Genomic DNA, 22,262 nt, shown 5'->3' on the forward strand with positions numbered 1-22,262 from the left:
AGCAGAAACGCTTACCACTGAGCCACACTGGCGCAGTGGTCTTGCACAACTGCAGGTTCTACCCTAGCACACATCCGTCCACATTCCTAAATCCCATTTAAGCCCCTAACTTGAAAACATTGCGGAGGCTCTTCAGCTGTAAGGGAATATTATCTCAGCATCGAGCGAAAGGGGGGTCCGACTGAGTCCCAGGCATAGGTGCTTTAATCAAATGGAACCACTGTATATAGTTCCAGAAACCTTTTCAAGTCTCAAACAGCTATGACATATGTTTGATGACTGAACAGACGAATGGAAATATTTGAGTATTGCTCGTAATTCCGGGACAGGCAGATAAGGGATATACCTGAGATGCAAAGTAGAGCAGCGTGTATCGTCATCGTAAGCGCCATAAAGTCACGGAGATGGTCATCAAACGCCATTGAGAGAGGCGTTCTGCATCACGGATGTTGTTCCCTGTTAAAATTCTGAGACAGTACGTTCCTAGGAGAGTCAACCAATGTATTCAGCAGAACAACTGTAAGCGTAAAATGGGAGATATGCGAACTCACACATCAACTAGACGTGAATATTTCTTTCCATCCACTACTCGGGGCTGAACTAGAATGTGGGAAAGTGGCAGTTGTACACAACGTACCCTTCGCCAAACATCCTAAGGTGGTTTGCAGAGCATAGATGTAGATGCTGCAGACGTACATTTCTGCTTCGTCAACACTATACCGTGCCAAGTTCCCCACATTGTCCTTGTAAGCCTGCTTTCCACAGCTACTTTGACTTGTCTTCTCCATACGGCACATAAAAAAATGTTTTACCTTATATTTTAATGGTTATTAGTTGATGAATCGTCTCACACACTATCCAACAAAATCTCACATTTTACGATCAGTTCTTTGATGGACGTCTTGTGCCCTGGACGACCCAGATACTTACAGACTTTTATCTATAGAGACAATCATTGTAACTTTCATTTAGCTTTTCCTGGCAATTCATCCCACGTTACATGGGTGTCTGGAAGTTACTGAAACGAGTATTGCTCCCATTTCACAACCAACCATGAACTAGAAATAGTGTGCACATCACAGACGATTGGGTACTATTTTTCGAGGTAAAACCATCAACAGCGATGCGTCAAGCAGTTGCTTGTTAATAGTCAACAGCAATTTCAGTCACTTGGCTCTAACTCATTGTTCATTGTATACCTACTCTTACAGAGTAATCTCCACAACCACCTGTCGATCTTAATACCCTCAAGGTTTGTGACACCGTTTGTATCGTCACACATTGTTTGGAAGCAGAACTCCAATCTCCTTCACAAGTTAAAGCTATCAGCTGTCTCTTTGAAACTACTATAGTTTCTTTTCTCACTCATTACATACTCAGTCGGAGATAGGATCACAGATGCTACTACTCTGTTACCCAACTGATTGGCAATGTTGGATCATAATATTCGCCTGCATCATATGTCCTTCAGGACGAAGTGATGAAATACCGTCCATGAATGAAAGTGCAATGATCTGACTGTAAATAAATCATAAACTGACTTGTTACTACCCATTTAGAATTCATCAGTGACTAATGAGGGTTAGCAATTGGAAATGGAAACACATGTCTGAAGCAGTGTATGCCGAATACTCCTCAAGTCAATATCTTTTTTTTCTGCTGTAGCTATTTCCCTTCCTTGTACATGTATCTAAACCGTGTCTCGAGAGATATCGCGACGCGTCCTCTTGCTATGTAGATAATATCTAACAAATCTGTGACTCACAACACAGTGCGTCGTTTCGTTGTATGAACAGTAACCTTGAACCATTCTCTTGTGACGTACAAATATTAAAAGTATCCTTCGGAACACATGTCATCACTCAGAAAGGCTTAAAGTTTGTCATACTGCTTAATTCGGTACCCTCTGTGCGTCTTTAAAATACGAGGGCAGTTCAATAAGTAATGCAACACATTTTTTTTCTCGGCCAATTTTGGTTGAAAAAACCGGAAATTTCTTGTGGAATATTTTCAAACATTCCCGCTTCGTCTCGTATAGTTTCATTGACTTCCGACAGGTGGCAGCGCTGTACAGAGCTGTTAAAATGGCGTCTGTAACGGATGTGCGTTGCAAACAACGGGCTGTGATCGAGTTTCTTTTGGCGGAAAACCAGGGCATCTCAGATATTCATAGGCGCTTGCAGAATGTCTACGGTGATCTGGCAGTGGACAAAAGCACGGTGAGTCGTTGGGCAAATCGTGTGTCATCATCGCCGCAAGGTCAAGCAAGACTGTCTGATCTCCCGCGTGCGGGCCGGCCGTGCACAGCTGTGACTCCTGCAATGGCGGAGCGTGCGAACACACTAGTTCGAGATGATCGACGGATCACCATCAGACAACTCAGTGCTCAACTTGACATCCCTGTTGGTAGTGCTGTCAAAATTGTTCACCAGTTGGGATATTCAAAGGTTTGTTCCCTCTGGGTCCCTCGTTGTCTAACCGAACACCATAAAGAGCAAAGGAGAACCATCTGTGTAGAATTGCTTGCTCGTCATGTGGCTGAGGGTGACAATTTCTTGTAAAAGATTGTTACAGGCGATGAAACATGGGTTCATCACTTCGAACCTGAAACAAAACGGCAATCAATGGAGTGGCGCCACACCCACTCCCCTACCAAGAAAAAGTTTAAAGCCATACCCTCAGCCGGTAAAGTCATGGTTACAGTCTTCTGGGACGCTGAAGGGGTTATTCTGTTCGATGTCCTTCCCCATGGTCAAACGATCAACTCTGAAGTGTATTGTGCTACTCTTCAGAAATTGAAGAAACGACTTCAGCGTGTTCGTAGGCACAAAAATGTGAACGAACTTCTCCTTCTTCATGACAACGCAAGACCTCACACAAGTCTCCGCACCCGAGAGGAGCTCACAAAACTTCAGTGGACTGTTCTTCCTCATGCACCCTAGAGCCCCGATCTCGCACCGTCGGATTTCCATATGTTTGGCCCAATGAAGGACGCAATCCGTGGGAGGCACTACGCGGATGATGAAGAAGTTATTGATGCAGTACGACGTTGGCTCCGACATCGACCAGTGGAATGGTACCGTGCAGGCATACAGGCCCTCATTTCAAGGTGGCGTAAGGCCGTAGCATTGAATGGAGATTACGTTGAAAAATAGTGTTGTGTAGCTAAAAGATTGGGGAATAACCTGGTGTATTTCAATGTTGAATAAAACAACCCCTGTTTCAGAAAAAAAATGTGTTGCATTACTTATTGAACTGCCCTCGTAATGTTACAATTACAGTGGAGGTTCATGACGAGGTGGAAAATCATCTTTGGGCAAAAGTGCTTCATATAATAGTAGTAAATAACGAATCTTGCTCCTTAGCAGTACTTCACATAATAGAAGTAGTGAATAACGGAACTTGCTCTCATAGTAGACCATTGTGGGTGTTAATCAGATGTGGTAGACATCTGCGTTCTCGCACAAAGCTTATAAAATTTATATTACACAAGCGATATATACTAGCAGGCAATATGACATTTCTGTAATACCACAGGTGCAAAACAATACTCCTTATTGGATTCTTGATAGGTGGTCTTAGCAAACACAGCCATTTCAAGATATTAAGAGCACGGGAAATCAAACATACTGCATTTTTAAAAAATAGATTCGGAACAGAATAGTAAGTGAATTACGCCAGAAAAAGTGTGTACTTATCCTGGAGAAATAAAATTTTTTTTTTCAGTCATCAGTGTTCTGACCGGTCTGATGCGGCCTACCACGAATTCCTGTTCTCTGCCAACATTTTCACCTCGGAATACGTCCTCAATTGTTTTCTGGATGTATTGGTAATGTCTATTTTCAGCTGTGGATTTTAAGCTCTGCTGCTCGCTCTAGTGTAATGCAAGTTATTCCTTGATGTCTTAACTTATGTCCTATGGTCGCATCCCTTATTCTTGTCATTGTTTTCCGTATATTCCTATCCTCGCATAACGTCCTCATTCCTTACCTTATCTGTCAACCTAGTTTTCAACTTTTTTCTGTAGCAACACATCTCAAATGTTTCGTTTTTCTTCTATTCTGGATTTCCCGCAGTCCATGTTTCTCTACCATACGATTTTGCGCTCCAAACGTACATTCTCAGGCCTTCAATTAACGTTTGTAGACTTCTCTGTGCTCTCCTTGCTCCGGCCGTGATGGGTTATTTCGCTATACAGGTAGTAGAATTCCTTAACTCTATCAAATTTCTGATCTCCAGATCCGATGTTAAGCTTCTTGCAGTTCTCATTTCTGCTACACTTAACACTATCGTCTAATCTGTATTCTGTACTCTTTAGTCTGTACATTCCGTACAACAGATCCTGTAATCCTTCTTCACTTTCACTGAGGAAAACACTGCCATCAGAGAGACTTGTCGTTGTTATCCTTTCGTCTTGATCCTTTCTTTTATTTCCGTCATTGCTTTCTCGATGAATAAATTGAACGGTAGGGGCGGAAGGCTGTATCCCTGACTTACACTTCCAGTCATATTGTTCCGTCCTGGCTCTTGTACATATTGCATATTACCTGTTTTCCCTTATAGCTTAAACTTATTTTTGTCAGCATTTGTACCTCTTGTAGCATTTGACATTGTCGAACGCTTTTCCAGGTCGACAATTCATACTAACGAGTCTCCATTTTTCTTCTGTCTTATTTCCGTTACCAGCTGCAACTTCAGAACAGAGTCGGTAGTGCATCTGCATTTCCTGAAGCTGAACATATCGTCATCTAACATATCCTCAATCTTCCTGGACAACTCTAACTCCTCCAAGCGACAAAACTGTGAAATAGTATGTCACCTAGAAACCACAAAAGTTCAACATCATAAGTCACGTATTCCGGAATATCATCTGGAATATGACTCTATTTCGTGTATCGAAGTGACTTATGATATTTTCTTCTCAAAACAACATACGGTGACATGCCATGAGTTGTAAACGATGAGATACTCCTTCAGCGAGTACATTCACTGGAATGCATGTGCGGAAGTAGTGTAACGCGAGATTACAAAAGTAACTACCTGTTCTTTCGGACTGCAAGTAACTCAGCTTCACAAATCCTCCATATATTTCTTAGTTTTGCGCGATAACGCATCAAGCATAATACTGAGACGTCAATACATTTTAATGCATAGTTATACTGATGTTAGCCATTGTACACTTTGTACTTTCTATTAATAATTCTTGTAATATTAGTTTGAAAATATATCTATATCCATTAAAACAGATACTGCTCATCTTCCCTTAAATATTTGTAATAATAAGATTCCTGAAAATAGCCAGAAGTGTTTTCATCGCCAATCATTGCTCCAGAGCCGGCCGCGGTGGTCTAGCGGTTCTAGGCTCTCAGTCCGGTACCGCGCGACTGCTACGGTCGCAGGTTCGAATCCTGCTGCGGGCATGGATGTGTGTGGTGTCCTTAGGTTAGTTAGGTTTAAGTAGTTCTAAGTTCTAGGGGACTGATGACCACAGATGATAAGTCCCATAGTGCTCAGAGCCATTTGAACCATTGCTCCAGATCATTCCATTTCATTTGTCCAACTACATGCAAAACAGAAGTTCCACTGTAGATAGGGGATCACTAGGTTGTGTACATGTTCCATTCACTGAATGTAATAAGACTCTTCCCATTTGACAAAACTGCTTGCGACAGAAAATTATTGCGTACGTGGCGTTATCCGAATGTGGCGGACGTCATCGAACGTCATAGCAATATTACTCACAGTGCAGTCGTGGGAGGTATGCGACGCGTAAATTAATGTAGAAGGAAATGACTGCTTATTTTCCTACTAGGGGTTTAATTTCGGAAATCGAGGAAACCAATAATGTTTTATTTCTCAGTGAGATGCCAAATGTAAGTTTTCTTACATGTAACTTCAAAATTCTTATTTAATAAGATATTTAAAATAAATTATCAGCTATTTCACCCCCTTTGAATTGGAATTTCCAGAATTACTTCCAAATCAAATACTATTTGTCATAGATGTAGCTTTAAAATTCTTTACTATAACTTTAATATTTACTTATTTTCAAAATAAACCTTCACCCGCTCTTTAAGACTCTTAGTGGTTTAATTCCTAAAGTTGCTGAAGCATGATTTTCTTTATTTCTCACTGAGTAACCAAAGATCAATTTTCTTGGTTCTGGCTTCCAAATTTACTAAAAAAAATGGTTCAAATGGCTCTGAGCACTATGGGACTCAACTGCTGTGGTCATAAGTCCCCTAGAACTTAGAGCTACTTAAACCTAACTAACCTAAGGATATCACACACATCCATGCCCGAGGCAGGATTCGAACCTGCGACCGTAGCGGTCGTGTGGTTCCAGACTGTAGCGCCTTTAACCGCTCGGCCACTCCGGCTGGCTCCAAATTTACTAAAAATTGGCATATTTTCAGTAAATAAATCAAGCCACATATCATCTCCTTAGGGATGGACTTCGAAAAAAACAGTTACTGAATGATGCCTGCAGTACGAGATCAGCAACCTCACCAAATTTCAAGTTTCTGTCCTTAGGAGCTTGGTCAGGTCGATGATACGTCAGTGAATCAACAAGGTCCTATTTCACCCCATTAAGAGTTGAATATCCAAATAATACTGAAACTTCATTTTTTTAATTTCCAGCAGAGAAACATAATGCAAGTTTTTTAAGATTTACATTTAAAAATTCTTTCATAATGACATATTTTCATAAATATTTTCAACCCCATTCCACCCTGTTAGTGATTCAGTTTCTAAAAAGTCTTAAACATACGACTTTTATTCATAACCAAAAGTACAATACCAATTTCCATAGATGTATCTTTGGAAATGGTTTAATAGTACTTTCATAATGTTTTTTTTTTTTTTTTAAGAAGCTGTCACACACTATTTCACCCCACTATGCTTTAAATTTCCAGAAATGCAGAACCAATTATCCCTTAATTTTTGACCAAGAAACCAAATACCAAATTTTGAAGTTCTAGATACACCTTTTCACCCTACTTCACCCTCTATTCTGTAGCATTTCAAAAAATCCCTCTTCAAACTTTCGGCATGGGCTGGGAGATGATGAGTTACTCTGTCAGGACATTGTCTTTAATACACAGAGATTAAATATAAATCAAAATACTGCAGAAGTTCTTTCGTAGACATAGAGCTACATCTAAGTTACTTCATTTCTTCATGTTGATTTCTTTTAAACAAAAAACATAATAGGATAGTAGGACAGATTAATAACGAATATGTCTTGCTCACTGTATTTTATTTCATTCAATTATCACATGGAATCCATAGAAGAATTATCACACTGCATCATAACCTCAGTATTTGTTGGCGGACAACTAAGATATTGCAAAAAAGTACTTTTTAAACATGCTTTGAGGCAAACATTTGATGACTGCACACTGGGTGATTACACAAATATTGTCTTAATGTTAGACGGAACATCCGGCGTTTGCAGGGTAATCGCACACCCTCAGCTCGGCGTTGTACTGCAGTCCTGCTGGGCACGGGATCAACCAGGCAACTCCGTTCTCGTCGCACTTGTAGAAGCTGTTACAGTCGCTAGGGTTAGGCAACTGAGTGACGTCATCCGGATTCCAAGGTGGGCATGCTGGAGCATCTGCAGCAGGATCCTGTGGGCTTTCGCCGTTACCAGAGCCAGTATTTCCGTTGTCTTGACCGCCATTAGAGGAATCGTCGCCAGATGGGTTACTTGGATCAGCAGACGATGAGCAACCAGCACTCTCTGGGTAGTCGCATACCCTCAGGTTCGCATTGTACTCGAGTCCAGCTGGGCATGGTATGAGCCAAGCCACACCATTCTCGTCGCATTTGTAGAAGCTGCTGCAGTCACTGGGATTTGGCAACTGTGTGACGTCATTTGGATTCCAAGCTGGACAAGTAGGAGCATCTCCAGCTGGTGGATTTGGACTCACATCATTACCCCCATTAGAATTTCCGTTATCTTCACCCCCCTCAGAAGGTGTATCATCAGATGGGTTGCTTGGTGCAGATGATGAGCAACCAGCATTTTCTGGGTAGTCACACACTCTCAGATCTGCATTGTATTCGAGACCGGCTGGGCATTCAATGACCCAGGCAACGCCGTTCTCGTCACACTTGTAGAAGCTGCTGCAGTCATTCGGATTGGGCAGTTGGGTTACGTCATTAGGATTCCATGGGGGACAGGTGGGGGCGTCGCCAGATGGTGGATCTGGTGAAGCGCCTCCGTTATCATCTGATCCTCCACCATTTCCATTGTCGTCGTCAGCTGGTGGAGACGGTGATGAGAAGCAACCAGCTCTCTCTGGGAAGTCGCACACCTTCAGATTTGGATTGAACTCGAGGTTTGCTGGGCATGGGATGACCGTTGCAACGCCTGATGGCTCGCACTGTAGGAAGCTTCTGCAGCTGTCCGGGTTCGGAAATGGCCCAGAAGCTCCCTTGCAAGTTGCACTCATCTGAAAGAAATTGCGTATTTGTTAGTATTCCTGGATTATTCTTATCATTGTCTTCAATTAGCAATACCCAGAGCTATTCTTAAATCTATCGGCAATATCTCCTCGTTTATCTAGGTATTATGTTCTCAATATTTTGGTACAGTGGCCTATGGCATTCAGAAGATCGCTTCATGGGTGTAGCCATTCTTCTGACTTTTTTATCGCCATTTTCCTTTGTATGTGTACTGAAATTGTTTGCATCATTATGGAAATACCGGTAGTACGTGCTGTGTGACTTACTTGGAAACAAACTTCGTGCATTCACTAGTGGTATTTCTGTTGACAAAAGTAATGCCTACTATTCATCCTGAAGCGTGATTTGTAATACTTGCATCCGATTCAGCTTTGTTTTTACGGGAGTGTTGACTGTAAATTACCATTGATATATATTACTATGGATACGTTTACTGACAGAGTGTTTGCTGATATGTAAGTCTTAATTGGCTCCAGTTATTGCAATGGAAAACAGTCCCAAAACCGATGTTCCTGCATCTGCAGCAATAACATCTGTACCGACAGTATAATTAATAATTACAGTATTACTCTGTAATGTGCCACCAGAGAATAATTGTCTCTTCCGTCAAACTACTAAGAAAATATCTCTGATTATCTTCGAAATTTTGTGTTCAAATATGTGTGAAGTCTTATGGGACTTAACTGCTAAGGTCATCAGTCCCTAAGCTTACACACTACTTAACCTAAATTATCCTAAGGACCAACACACACACCCATGCCCTAGGGAGGACGCGAACCTCCGCCGGGACCAGCCGCACAGTTCATGACTGCAGCGCCTTACACCGCTCGGCTAATCCCGCGCGGCTCGAAATTTTGTCATGACTGCAGCGCCTTACACCGCTCGGCTAATCCCGCGCGGCTCGAAATTTTGTCAGTGGACATGTGGTTCATCCTACACAAATATAATAGAAATTCAGTGCTATTTCATTGAAATTGTATTACTGTAAATGGCTCTGAGCACTATGGGACTTAACATCTGTGGCCATCGGTCCCCTATAACTTAGAACTACTTAAACCTAACTAACCTAAGGACATCACACACAACCGTGCCCGAGGCAGGATTCGAACCTGCGACCGTAGGGGTCACGCGGTTCCAGACTGAAGCACCTAGAACCGCACGAGCACACCGGCCGGCTTTATTACTGTAGACAGGATGGAACCGTGTACGAAAATTCTTAAGCTGTTAGTGTTTTACCAGCTATTTGCGGTAAACGTTTCACTCTGAATCTGTAACTTTCATAATACTAAGTATAGCATTATATTAGTGTAACCAGTTAGCTTATAATTTTTTGATATGTACTAACTGTTCTGCGCTTCTTCTCAAATTCCGGGATGCTAAACTCTTGCTACTTGCAAGAAAATATATGATTTTTTCTTACTGATCAATACTAGAGAAGACGTTCGAGAGAGAAAGGACCCAGCATTTTACAGCGAGAATGTGTGACATAGCAGCCTTCAAGACATTTATTTCTAAAAATGGAAGACAAGTATTGCCACGAAAATAGATTTCCAGCTCAAATTTTACACTGACGATGATTGTGTCTGGTTAACTCATCGTGGTTTTCTCGTACCTGTGACTGAATGCACTTGCAATCTAATGCGAAAAATTTTTACAGATTCTTTGTTTAAGATATATAACTTCATTGAAGAGCTCGTACAAATGAAAGCCTTCTAAGTCTAGACTTTACTGTATATAATTATTCCATTCCAATAATATTTTTCTGCCTTAATTACTAGTAGGTTCACTTTCAATATACAGGGTGTTCGGAAATTCCCGTTACAAAAAGTTTCCAATGGCTCTGAGCACTATGGGACTTAACATCTGAGGTCATCAGTCTCATAGAACTTAGAACTACTTAAACTTAACTAACACAAGGACATCACACACATCCATGCCCGAGGCAGGATTCGAACTTTGACCGTAGCAGTCGCGCGGTTCCGGACTGAAGTGCCTAGAACCGCTCGGCCCCAGCGTCCGGCTACGTTACAAACTTCTTTGACTTGTAGAGGGGAGTGAGTACATAATCTATGAATAGAAACCCATGTTCGGAAATGTACCGTGTTCTTGCTGCAGCCGTTTGAAAACATTATTGGTAGGTAAGTATGCAACAGGGTACCCATGGTGGGGGGCTGTTATGTCTGATTGGCTGATGTCATTTGACGTCTGTCCTGCCTCTCTGATCTGGTTCGAGGCTCATGCAAATGTCTGCACAGAGGAACATAGATGAGTACATGTTTGCAGATTACACCGATGGATCCTTCTGAATGGCGATGCTCGCGGTAGGGGAAGCGATGCTCGTCGTCTTTATCAAGATCGTTTTCCACACCGTCCGAACACATCGCATACTCTTTGCGCAACAATTACCTAACGGCATCGAGAAATGGTAGCTTCGCCGTCAGCACACGTGACTACGACGCACCAAGGAGAAGCCGCACACCTGAATTGGAAGAGGCTGTTCTGCATCACGTTGAAGAGAACCCACGAACGAGTAAACGAGCAACTTGTTTTGCTATTAGTGAATGAAGTTGTGAAACGTCCTTGGTGCTGCCTAATCAATTTCGTGTAAAGTGGTCTCGTTTCCAACATGTTTTCAAATGGTTGTAGCATGGAAACGGTATGTTTCCAAACATGGGTTCCAGTTCAATATATTATACACTCTCTCCCCTCCACAAGTCCTAGAAGCTTGTAACGGGAATTTCTAAACACACCTTAGATATAAGGATTGTTAATCGTTTTATCCTAATTTCGTTTTGTCTCAACGACTGAATATAACTGTAGAAGTATTGCTCTACGAAGACAACAAATAATAGCAGATTAGACTTAGCCTCTAACTGAATCCACAATTCTGAACATTTTTTTAAAAATTGATATCTCTTTTCCTAAAACAAATGGACCGAGAAAGTTCTATTAAGTAATAGTTAGCAACATTATTTCATCTTTGCTGATTTTCAGATACGCACTTTGTATTTAGAGAGAGTAAATTTGAATAATACTAAGTTAGTACTATTAACTTGCTGACTTGCATCCTCAATGAATCACACAGTAAATCTGTACACCCATCTACATTTTCAATCGAATACATTAACCGAGCAGCTAGTTTCTTACTAAAGAACACGCAACATAATACGCAGGTTGCTGGATACACTTACCACAGTCACCTTTCTGATGGAAGCTGCACTGCTGCTTCCAACCAAGGCCGCTAGCACGACGGTCGCAAGTAGTGGAAATCCTGAAACGTAAAGCACGATGTAACACGCATCTTATCAGATAAGCTTGCTAACAATTAATTCGTTTATTTGTTGCTCTGTGCGAAAGTTTCGTTTTAAGTAAAGCTAAGAAGTTTCGACGATTTGCTCTTTCGATGTGAGCAATACTCTTGGGAAGCCTCAGTGCTCACCTCATATTCCTCCCACTGTAACAGAATGAACTGTATTTAAAGTAAAATTAACATCCTTCGGAAGAACTTTTCCTTGTTATATTCTACGTTCGACATACTTCTCTATCCTTTATAAACTTAACTAGCATAAGAATTTAATGGGATGCTAGACGTTAGTCATTGGCTTACTAAATATGGAGTATAATAAAATACAGCTGTCACAAATGTATTGCTTCTAACGTTACGTCAGTGGTAATCGTAGTCTGTTAGGAATTATTATTAGCAAACATTAGATATCGTTTGAATTGTGCCGCAATACCCGCTGTCGCTGCTGTGCACGAGAAAAACGTCGCTTTGCTTTGTCTCTCCTACTAGTTTCAATGTCTTATACTTAGATAAAGGTATGCACTGCATTTAGATGTGCTAACGTCGTTATAAGAAGATTGTGACCTTAACGTATACATGCTTTCAGAAGTCTCAGAATCTCTCTCTGTCGGCTCTAGCCAAACTTATCTCAGCTATTGCTTTACAGGTACAGAGTTAATCAACTCCCTTACCTACTAAGTAAATATCTGAGGTTGTTTAACCCTGAGAAACCTTAGTACACAACAAATCATAGAGTCAAGTGAACTTTTGGCATGAACTCTATTCGAACATTTTAGTTTATTTATACATGATATATTTTCTAACCAAGTAGAAGCTATAGTAAAATAAAAAAAAAGTGCCAACATCGCGGCAAGTGGCTCTTACCTCTCATGTTTGCTCAGGTCAGTTACTGTCCGCAATAGGTGGCTTAGACTTACACTCGCACCGCTTAAATAACCCCTCAACAGGCTCTTTCGTCAAACACAGCCGCATGAACGTCAGCATCAGTGATAAGGAGCAACGCATACCTCCAGATGCATTCGCTTATTATCTGACACTGACAACTGCTGTTTCACAATGTGAGAACATGTGTAATTTCCTGATAGCGGTAGATAAACACATTTTCACATCGATATTAATGTCAAGGGAACGCGTCAGTTAACAAGTAATTGGCATTCATAGAATTACGGGCAGAGACTACATATGAGTGACAGAATGACGTACTCGATAACATTCTCATCATGCCAATGGCCAGCTCCGCAGCTGCCGCATGATACGGAGGAAGGCTTACTGAATCTCAATGGTTGAACAGTATTTACCAAGCAGTGTGAGTAAATTAGTCCACATGCACGATCAATATGGTATCGAGAGAAAGAAAAATGCTTCTGTTCTGGCTCAGCCGGAAACACATTATCGGAGGCCACGTACAATGTTGAGAATGAATTTCCACCATTCAGCGGAGCCTCGGCTGATTTGAAACTTTCTACCAGATTAAAGCTGCCTTAAGAACCAAGACCCCCCCATGAACCATGGACCTTGCCGTTGGTGAGGAGGCTTGCGTGCCTCAGCGATATAGACAGCCGTACCGTAGGTGCAACCAAATGGAGGGGTATCTGTTGAGAGACCAGACAAACGTGTGGTTCCTGAAGAGGCGCAGCAGCCTTTTCAGTAGTTCCAAGGGCAACAGTCTGGATGATTGACTGATCTGGCCTTGCAACAGATTTCAAATAGATTATATAATGCTAAGACAGAGATTGAGGAATCAGGTTTTAAATTGAAAGACATTTCCAGGGGCAGATGTGGACCCTGCCCACAATCTATTGGTTATGACCTGTAGATTAAAACTGAAGAAACTACAAAAAGGTGGGAATTTAAGGAGATGGGACCTGGATAAATTGAAAGAACCAGAGGTTGTGCATTCAGGGAGAGCATAAGGGAACAATTGACAGGAATGGGGGAAAGAAATACAGTAGAACAAGAATGGGTAGCTTTGAGGGATGAAGTAGTGAAGGCAGCAGAGGATCAAGTAGGTTAAAAGATGAGGGCTAGTAGAAATCCTTGGGTAACAGAAGAAATATTGAATTTAATTGATGAAGGGAGAAAATATAAAAATGCAGTAAATGAAGCAGGCAAAAAGGAATACAAACGTCTCAAAAATGAGATCGACAGGAAGTGCAAAATGGCTAAGCAGGGATGGCTAAAGGACAAATGTAAAGATGTAGAGGCTTATCTCACTAAGGATAAGATAGATACAGCCTACAGGAAAATTAAAGAGACCTTTGGAGATAAGAGAACGATTTGTATGAATATCAAGAGCTCAAATGGAAACCCAGTTCTAAGCAAAGAAGGGAAAGCAGAAAGGTGGAAGGAGTATATAGAGGGTCTATACAAGGGCGGTGTACTTGAGGACAATATTATGAAAATGGAAGAGCATGTAGATGAAGATGAAATGGGAGATACGATACTGCGTGAAGAGTATGACAGAGCACTGAAAGATCTGAGTCGAAACAAGGCCCCCGGAGTAGACAACATTCCTTTAGAACTACTGACGGCCTTGGGAGAACCAGTCCTGACAAAACTCTACCATCTGGTGAGCAAGATGTGTGAAACAGGCGAAATACCCTCAGACTTCAAGAAGAATATAATAATTCCAATCCCAAAGAAAGCAGGTGTTGACAGATGTGAAAATTACCGAACAATCAGTTTAATAAGCCACAGCTGCAAAATACTAACACGAATTCTTTACAGACGAATGGAAAAACTAGTAGAAGCCGACTTCGGGGAAGATCAGTTTGGATTCCGTAGAACTGGAACACGTGAGGCAATACTGACGCTACGACTTATCTTAGAAGAAAGATTAAGGAAAGGCAAACCTACGTGTCTAGCGTTTGTAGACTTAGAGAAAGCTTTTGACAATGTTGACTGGAATACTCTCTTTGAAATTCTGAGGGTGGTAGGGGTAAAATACAGGGAGCGAAAGGCTATTTACAATTTGTGTAGAAACCAGATGGCAGTTATTAGAGTCGAGGGACATGAAAGGGAAGCAGTGGTTGGGAAGGGAGTAACACAGGGCTGTAACCTCTCCCAGATGTTATTCAATCTGTATATTGAGCAAGCAGTAAAGGAAACAAAAGAAAAATTCGGAGTAGGTATTATAATCCATGGAGAAGAAACAAAAACTTTGAGGTTCGCCGATGACATTGTAATTCTGTCAGAGACAGCAAAGGACTTGGAAGAGCAGTTGAATGGAATGGACAGTGTCTTGAAGGGAGGATGTAAGATGAACATCAACAAAAACAAAACGAGGATAATGGATTGTAGTAAAATTAAGTCGGGTGATGCTGAGGGAATTAGATTAGGAAATGAGACACTTAAAGTAGTAAAGGAGTTTTGCTATTTGGGGAGCAAAATAACTGATGATGGTCGAAGTAGAGAGGATATAAAATATAGACTGGCAATGGGATGGAAAGCGTCTCTGAAGAAGAGAAATTTGTTAACATCGAGTATAGATTTAAGTGTCAGGAAGTCATTTCTGAAAGTATTTGCATGGAGCGTAGCCATGTATGGAAGCAAAACATGGACGATAAATAGTTTGGACAAGAAGAGAGTAGAAGGTTTGGAAATGTGGTGCTGCAGAAGAATGCTGAAGATTAGATGGGTAGATCACATAACTAATAAGGAAGTATTGAATAGGATTGGGGAGAAGAGAAGTTTGTGGAACAACTTGACCAGAAGAAGGGATCGGTTGGTAGGACATGTTCTGAGGCATCAAGGGATCACCAATTCAGTATTGGAAGGCAGCGTTGAGGGTAAAAATCGTAGAGGGAGACCAAGAGATGAATACACTAAGCAGATTCAGAAGGATGAAGGTTGCAGTAGGTACTGGGAGATGAAGAAGCTTGCACAGGATAGAGTAGCATGGAGAGCTGCATCAAACCAGTCTTAGGACTGAAGACCACAACAACAACAACGAGAACCAAGAATCGAACCGAGGACTTAAGCGTTTTATTTGCAAGTGCTCACATATTCAGGCGCACCTCAGAGGCTGAAGCCGGCCGGAGTGGCCATGCGGTTCTAGGCGCTGCTGTCTGGAGCCGATCGACCGCTATGGTCGCAGGTTCGAATCCTGCCTTGGGCATGGGTGAGTAATGTCCTTAGGTTAGTTAGGTTTAATTAGTTCTAAGTTCTAGGCGACTGATGACCTCAGAAGTTAAGTCGCGTAGTGCTCAGAGCCATTTGAACCTCATCTGCCACCATATAAACTACAAAGACGTTCTTCCTAATATCTGAGGAAACTAGCACTTCTGGAAGTCAGTGGTAGCAGTCCCCCACGTATGGTATACAGATTGGACATCTCACCACGAAAAAAAAGGAAGGCAGCAACTGATACCGGAGTCTGCTGGACAAAACAGAGTGGCTAGTTCAAAAACCAATGAGGCGATCTGCTGGAGTCTCGACCTGAGCCTGCAGCCACTTGTGATCAACAGAGTCATCGTAACAAATTTGATAGATATTGCTTCAGGCCCAGTAAAATACCTTCGTAGGAATCCTGCCACTACTGTATTTACTACTTCTCTGTAGATACACGAAAGATAAAAACAATCATGACAGAGTGACCTAAATTTTTTCATAACTCAAAGTGATCTTCAGTGATGGGAAGAAATTTAACTTATATAGGCTAGATGGATTTCAGTATATTAGCATGATCTGAGAACAAAGCAGCACGTAAGACAGCAGAAATTTTGGTGGTGGAAAAGTTGGAATTTGGGCAGCCTCGTGCGTTAGAGGTAAATCGTTCACTGCTTGGGTGAACACTAGAATGAAGTCTAACATGTACTCTGAGATTCTATACACACCGCCATTGTATAGACCCTCTATATACTCCTTCTACCTTTCAGCTTTCCCTCCTTTGCTTAGAACTGGGTTTCCATCTGAGTTCTTGATATTCATGCAAGTGGTTCTCTTTTCTCCGAAGGCCTCTTTAATTTTCCTGTAAGCAGTTTCTGTCTTCCCAATAGTGGTATATGCCTCTACATCCTTACATTTGTCCTCCAGCCATCCCTTCTTAGTCATTTTGCACTTCATGTCGATCCCAGTTTTGAGAAGTTTGTATTCCTTTTTGCCTGCTTTATTTACTGCATTTTTCTATTTTATCCTTTCATCAATTATATTCAATATTTCTTCTGTTACCTAAGGATTTATACCAGCCCTCGCCTTTTTACCCTCTTGATCATCTGCTGGCTTACTATTTCATATCTCAAAGCTACCCATTCTTCATCTACTGTATTTCTACATCTACATCTACATTTATACTCCGCAAGCCACCCAATGGTGTGTGGCGGAGGGCACTTTACGTGCCACTGTCATTACCTCCCTTTCCTGTTCCAGTCGCGTATGGTTCGCGGGAAGAACGACTGTCTGAAAGCCTCCGTGCGCGCTCTAATCTCTCTAATTTTACATCATGATCTCCTCAGGAGGTATAAGTAGGGGGAAGCAATATATTCGATACCTCATCCAGAAACGCACCCTCTCGAAACCTAGCGAGCAAGCTACACCGCGATGCAGAGCGCCTCTCTTGCAGAGTGTGCCACTTGAGTTTATTAAACATTTCCGTAACGCTATCACGGTTACCAAATAACCCTGTGACGAAACGCGCCGATCTTCTCTGGATCTTCTCTATCTCCTCCGTCAAGCCAATCTGGTACGGATCGCACACTGATGAGCAATACTCAAGTATAGGTCGAACGAGTGTTTTGTAAGCCACCTCCTTTGTTGATGGACTACATTTTCTAAGCACTCTCCCAATGAATCTCAACCTGGTACCCGCCTTACCAACAATTAATTTTATATGATCATTCCACTTCAAATCGTTACGCACGCATACTCCCAGATATTTTACAGAAATAACTGCTACCAGTGTTTGTTCCGCTATCATATAATCATACAATAAAGGATCCTTCTTTCCATGTATTCGCAATACATTACATTTGTCTATGTTAAGGGACAGTTGCCACTCCCTGCACCAAGTGCCTATCCGCCGCAGATCTTCCTGCACCTCGCCACAATCCTCTAATGCTGCAACCTCTCTGTATACTACAGCATCATCCGCGAAAAGCCGCATTGAACTTCCGACATTATCTACTAGGTCATTTATATATATTGTGAAAAGCAATGGTCCCATAACACTCCCCTGTGGCACGCCAGAGGTTACTTTAACGTCTGTAGACGTCTCTCCATTGATAACAACATGCTGTGTTCTGTCAATGCTGTGTTCTTGTCAATGGTGGCCTATGCTCTCCCTAAAACTCTCTACAACCTCTGATTGTGACAGTTTATCCACGTCCCATCTGCTTAAATTCCCACCTTTTCACAGTCTCTTCAGTTTTAATCTTTAGTTCATAACCAATAGTTTGTAGTCAGAGTCTTTATCTGTCCCTGGAATGTCATACATTTTAAAACCTGGTTCCTAAATGTCTGTCTTAGCATTATATAATCTATTTGAAACCTAGTAGTATCTCCAGGCCTCTTCCATGTATGCAACCTTCTTTCATGATTCTTGAACCCAGTGTTAGCCATGATTAAGTTATGCTCTTTGCAAAATTTGACCAGGTGCCTTGCTCTTTCACTCCTTACCCCCATTCCAAGTTCACCTACTACGTTTCCTTCTCTTCCTTTTCCTACGACCGAATTCCAGTCACCAATGACTATTACGTTTTCGTCTTCCTTCACTATCTGAATAATTTCTTTTATCTCATAATACATTTAATCACTCTCTTCGTCATCTGCGAAGCTAGTTGGCATATAAACTTGTAGTACTGTGGTAGGGGTGGGCTTCGTGTCTGTCTTGGCCACTATAATACTTTCACTATGCTGTTTGTAGTAGTTTACCGGCACTCCTTTTATTCATTATTAAACCTACTCCTGCATTACCCCTATTTGATTTTATATTTATAACCCTGTAGTCACCTGACCAGAAGTCTTGTTTCTCCTACCACCTAACTTCACTAATTTTGCACTATATCTAACTTTAACCTGTCCATTTCCCTTTTAAAATTTTCTAAGCTACCTGCCCGGTTATGGGATCTGACATTCCACACTCCGACCAGTAGAACGCGTTTTCTTTCTCCTGATAACGACGTCATCCTGAGTAGTCCCCGCCCGGAGATCCGAATGGCTTACTGTTTTACGTCCGGAATATTTTACCCAAGAGGACGCCGTCATCATATAAGCATACACTAAAGCTGCGAAAAATTACGGCTGTAGTTTCCCCTTATGATAGCAAGTAAATATCAGAGTGATTTTGCTGTACTGCACACCGCAGCTTCGGGCAGTTTATTTCACTAGTGAGCGAGTTTTGCGTGCTCCTTGGGAGGTATAAGTCACATCTTGCTCATTGCGCTGGCATGCAAGAGATGTAGGACCTTTACCAAAGTTCGGTAAGATTGTCAAGTGAAAGAACAACATATACCATGCCACGAGCCGGCCAGTGGGGGCGCTTCAGCCTGGAACCGCGCGACCGCTACGGTCGCAGGTTCGAATCCTGCCTTGGGCATGAGTGTGTGTGATGTCCTTAGGTTAGTTAGGTTTAAGTAGATCTAAGTTCTAGGGGACTGATAACCTCAGATGTTAAGTCCCATAGTGCTCAGAGCCATTTGAAGCATTTTGAACCATGCCACGAACACCTATTTTTCCAGCGGCAGTATAGCCTTCAACCACCTTTCCTTGTTTCAGTCGATGGTCTTGATTCCAGTTGAAATAACTTGAGTTTTTATCATAGCTCAAAATATTTTGCAACGTCATCTCCCACACATAATTTGTATAACGCTGTTATCGTTTATTCACGGGGATTTTTTACAATGGTGTTTAGCTAGTTTCATGTCCCTTGGGTCATTTCTACAATTAACTTTAATGATGTGCGACGACTCATTTTTCATTCACAATACACATTGGTATGTATATATGGCAACTGCTGATCAGTTGCGTTATTATTTTTCAGCATTGTTGTGAGTTAATAATTCGTATCCATCATCTTTTACAAATTACAAAAACAGAAATTATTCTACAGAACAGAAGGTGTTGTCAAGGAAAAACATTTTCAATTTATTTCCAAATTTAGCTTTGATGTCTGTCAGACATTTTATGTCTTTGGGTTGGAGGAGATATCACAGCGGAGACAATACCCAATAAAAAGTTGCAATTAATGATGGGGTTAAGCAATTCACCAAGTCGAAAGCCAATCGAATTGTTTTACAGTGAAGCTCGTGTGAAAGATCAGAATCTTACATAGTTTCCTACGGATGATGCTTAGAAGTTTCTAAATCAGGAAGAAAGTAGTGGACCTCCTTGGAGCGTATAACACGGGCTTTTCCTACCTTGAGAGATGCAGTACGGGGTTTCGTGAACGCGGATAGGTTTTGTAACGTACCTACAACAAATATGTGACGTTACTAGAACAAATTATAAGCCTGTGACCGTCTGTGAAAATGGGATCGATAAACAACTTGAGCTATCAGTAATCGGAATCTAATCTGCATACACAGTGTGCGCGTTGCATGAGTGTCAGTTTGACTGTATTTAAACCCTCAACAGATCGTTACATGAAAAATTAAAACTAACATTTGGATAAGCTATCTCACTGCGTATTGGAATATGTAAAACTACAGGAACAAATGAGCCTGTAACAATGAATACCTAAGCTATCTCAATAAACAAGTGGAGCTATCAGTAATCGGAATCTAATCTGCATGCAATGCGTGCGTGTTGCATGAGTGTCAGTTGACTGTATTTAAACCCTCAACAGATCGTTACATGAAAAACTTAAAACTAACATTTGGATAAGCTATCTGGCTGCGTATTTGAATATGGAAAACTACAGGAACAAATGAACCTGTAACAATGAATACCTAAGCTATCTGGCTGCGTCTTTGAATAAGAGTTTACAAGTGATACAGAGTCTGGCTTGTGCAACGGAATATATTGGATTAGAGTTCATGATATTTTGCGGTGTGTCAGTGTCTTAGTTTTGGCCCTAAGTTTTGCACTCACCTCTTTAGAAGACTGGCTTTTTCCAAGTGGTTTACAGCAATTTGTAGTAGCATGCAGCAGCAGCCGGGAAAGCTTATTCTTCCTAAGAATGAGTTTAATAAAAAGGAGTTTGCTTGGGCCTATTAACAACTAAACAACTTGTAAGAAGGGATTTCGTAATTTAAGTCTATTTAAAAACTTCAGAAATCATTATGACCAATAATAGTTTGACAAGTATTAATAATGGCGAAATGCCTGATAATGACTTTATAATTATCAATAGTGGCTGAGTGTCAGATTAACAAATTATTTAAATTTCAAAGTTACATTAACATTTAATAGCCACGGCATATTTATTTGGCTTCTTTAACTGACAAGACAAACATGGGATTATTGCAGACTCGGACTAACAATCACGAGCCTAACCCAGCAATTGCGCTTTACGCTATGCTTGCGAATTTTGCCTCGAAATCCATCTTCAAGCGTAGTTAAGCCATCTAAATCTCTCCTGGCAGCGTGGATCAAACCAGGCCTTGAGTGTGTTAAGGGCAGCATGTCACGTCGTCTCCGAGCCCTAGACTGACACCACTGACTCATCTCACAACAGTGCTTAGAATCGCGCTCCCATGTTTCGCCCTCAGATTGTCACTATCGATATCTGAGTGCTTACACAATGCAAAGAAAAGCCTTAATTTGGCTATATTGTTTTCGATGGGAAGTTCTGACACACTCCTTACAGTTGTTAGAAATTCCTTGCGCAAGTGAGTTACGATTATCCCAAACATGTGTAGCCATACGACGGTAGAATGCTTTTGGATTGCGGAGATAACGGCTAATATCTGTGTACCGTGACTGTGTTCATAACCTTCCAGTCATTCCTTCTATTTTATTCCTTATTTGATTTTATGCATTGCATTTGGTTCTTTGTAGCTACGATTCGTTATTTATCTCCTGATAACCTTTCAGCACACTAAGCCCTCTCGTATTGTCAGTACTATGGATTCTTAGTCCAAACAACAGAAAATTTCGATTTTGGGACACTCATGCTGTCTCATAGAAGTATCGTAGAGCATTCACGACATTCTCTCTCAATGGAGATACGCCTGTGACATGCTGTAGTGGCTCTGTGGCCACAACCCTTGGGAGCTGTTGTGCCAATCGGGGTACATGGTTCTGGAGACGCTGTATTAACTGGATATGCGAAGTACACAGGCACTCTCAAAAGCTGAGTTACTACGTCAGAGTGCATAACAAACGAACTAATTAAGTTATTCAGAACACGTCTTAGATATGTGACAAAATCTCACAAAGTTTTCTTGTGTGTGGTTTATGTTGCTGGTCCAGGTTGTCATGAGTCTAGAATAATGACAACGGTACAAGACAAGATCTGGCTTTTTTCTTCTTTTTTTATTCATTAGTCTTCAGATTTGTTTGATGCAGCCCACCACGAATTCATCTCCTGTCTCTTGTGCAAAAATTT

The 22,262-nt window shown here is 41.4% G+C and overlaps 1 protein-coding gene across 1 annotated transcript in view; it reads right to left on the reverse strand.

Annotated features, from left to right (window-relative positions):
- Positions 1-22,262, reverse strand: part of LOC124616494 — a 162,206-nt gene that overhangs the window by 36,660 nt on the left and 103,284 nt on the right. Inside the window, exon 4 of the mRNA XM_047144806.1 lies at positions 7,473-8,462. Within this exon, the coding sequence (XP_047000762.1) occupies positions 7,473-8,462 (990 nt within the window). The remainder of the gene's footprint in view (positions 1-7,472; positions 8,463-22,262) is intronic.

Source organism: Schistocerca americana, chromosome 5, assembly GCF_021461395.2.
Source record: "Schistocerca americana isolate TAMUIC-IGC-003095 chromosome 5, iqSchAmer2.1, whole genome shotgun sequence".
Lineage (NCBI taxonomy): Eukaryota > Metazoa > Arthropoda > Insecta > Orthoptera > Acrididae > Schistocerca > Schistocerca americana.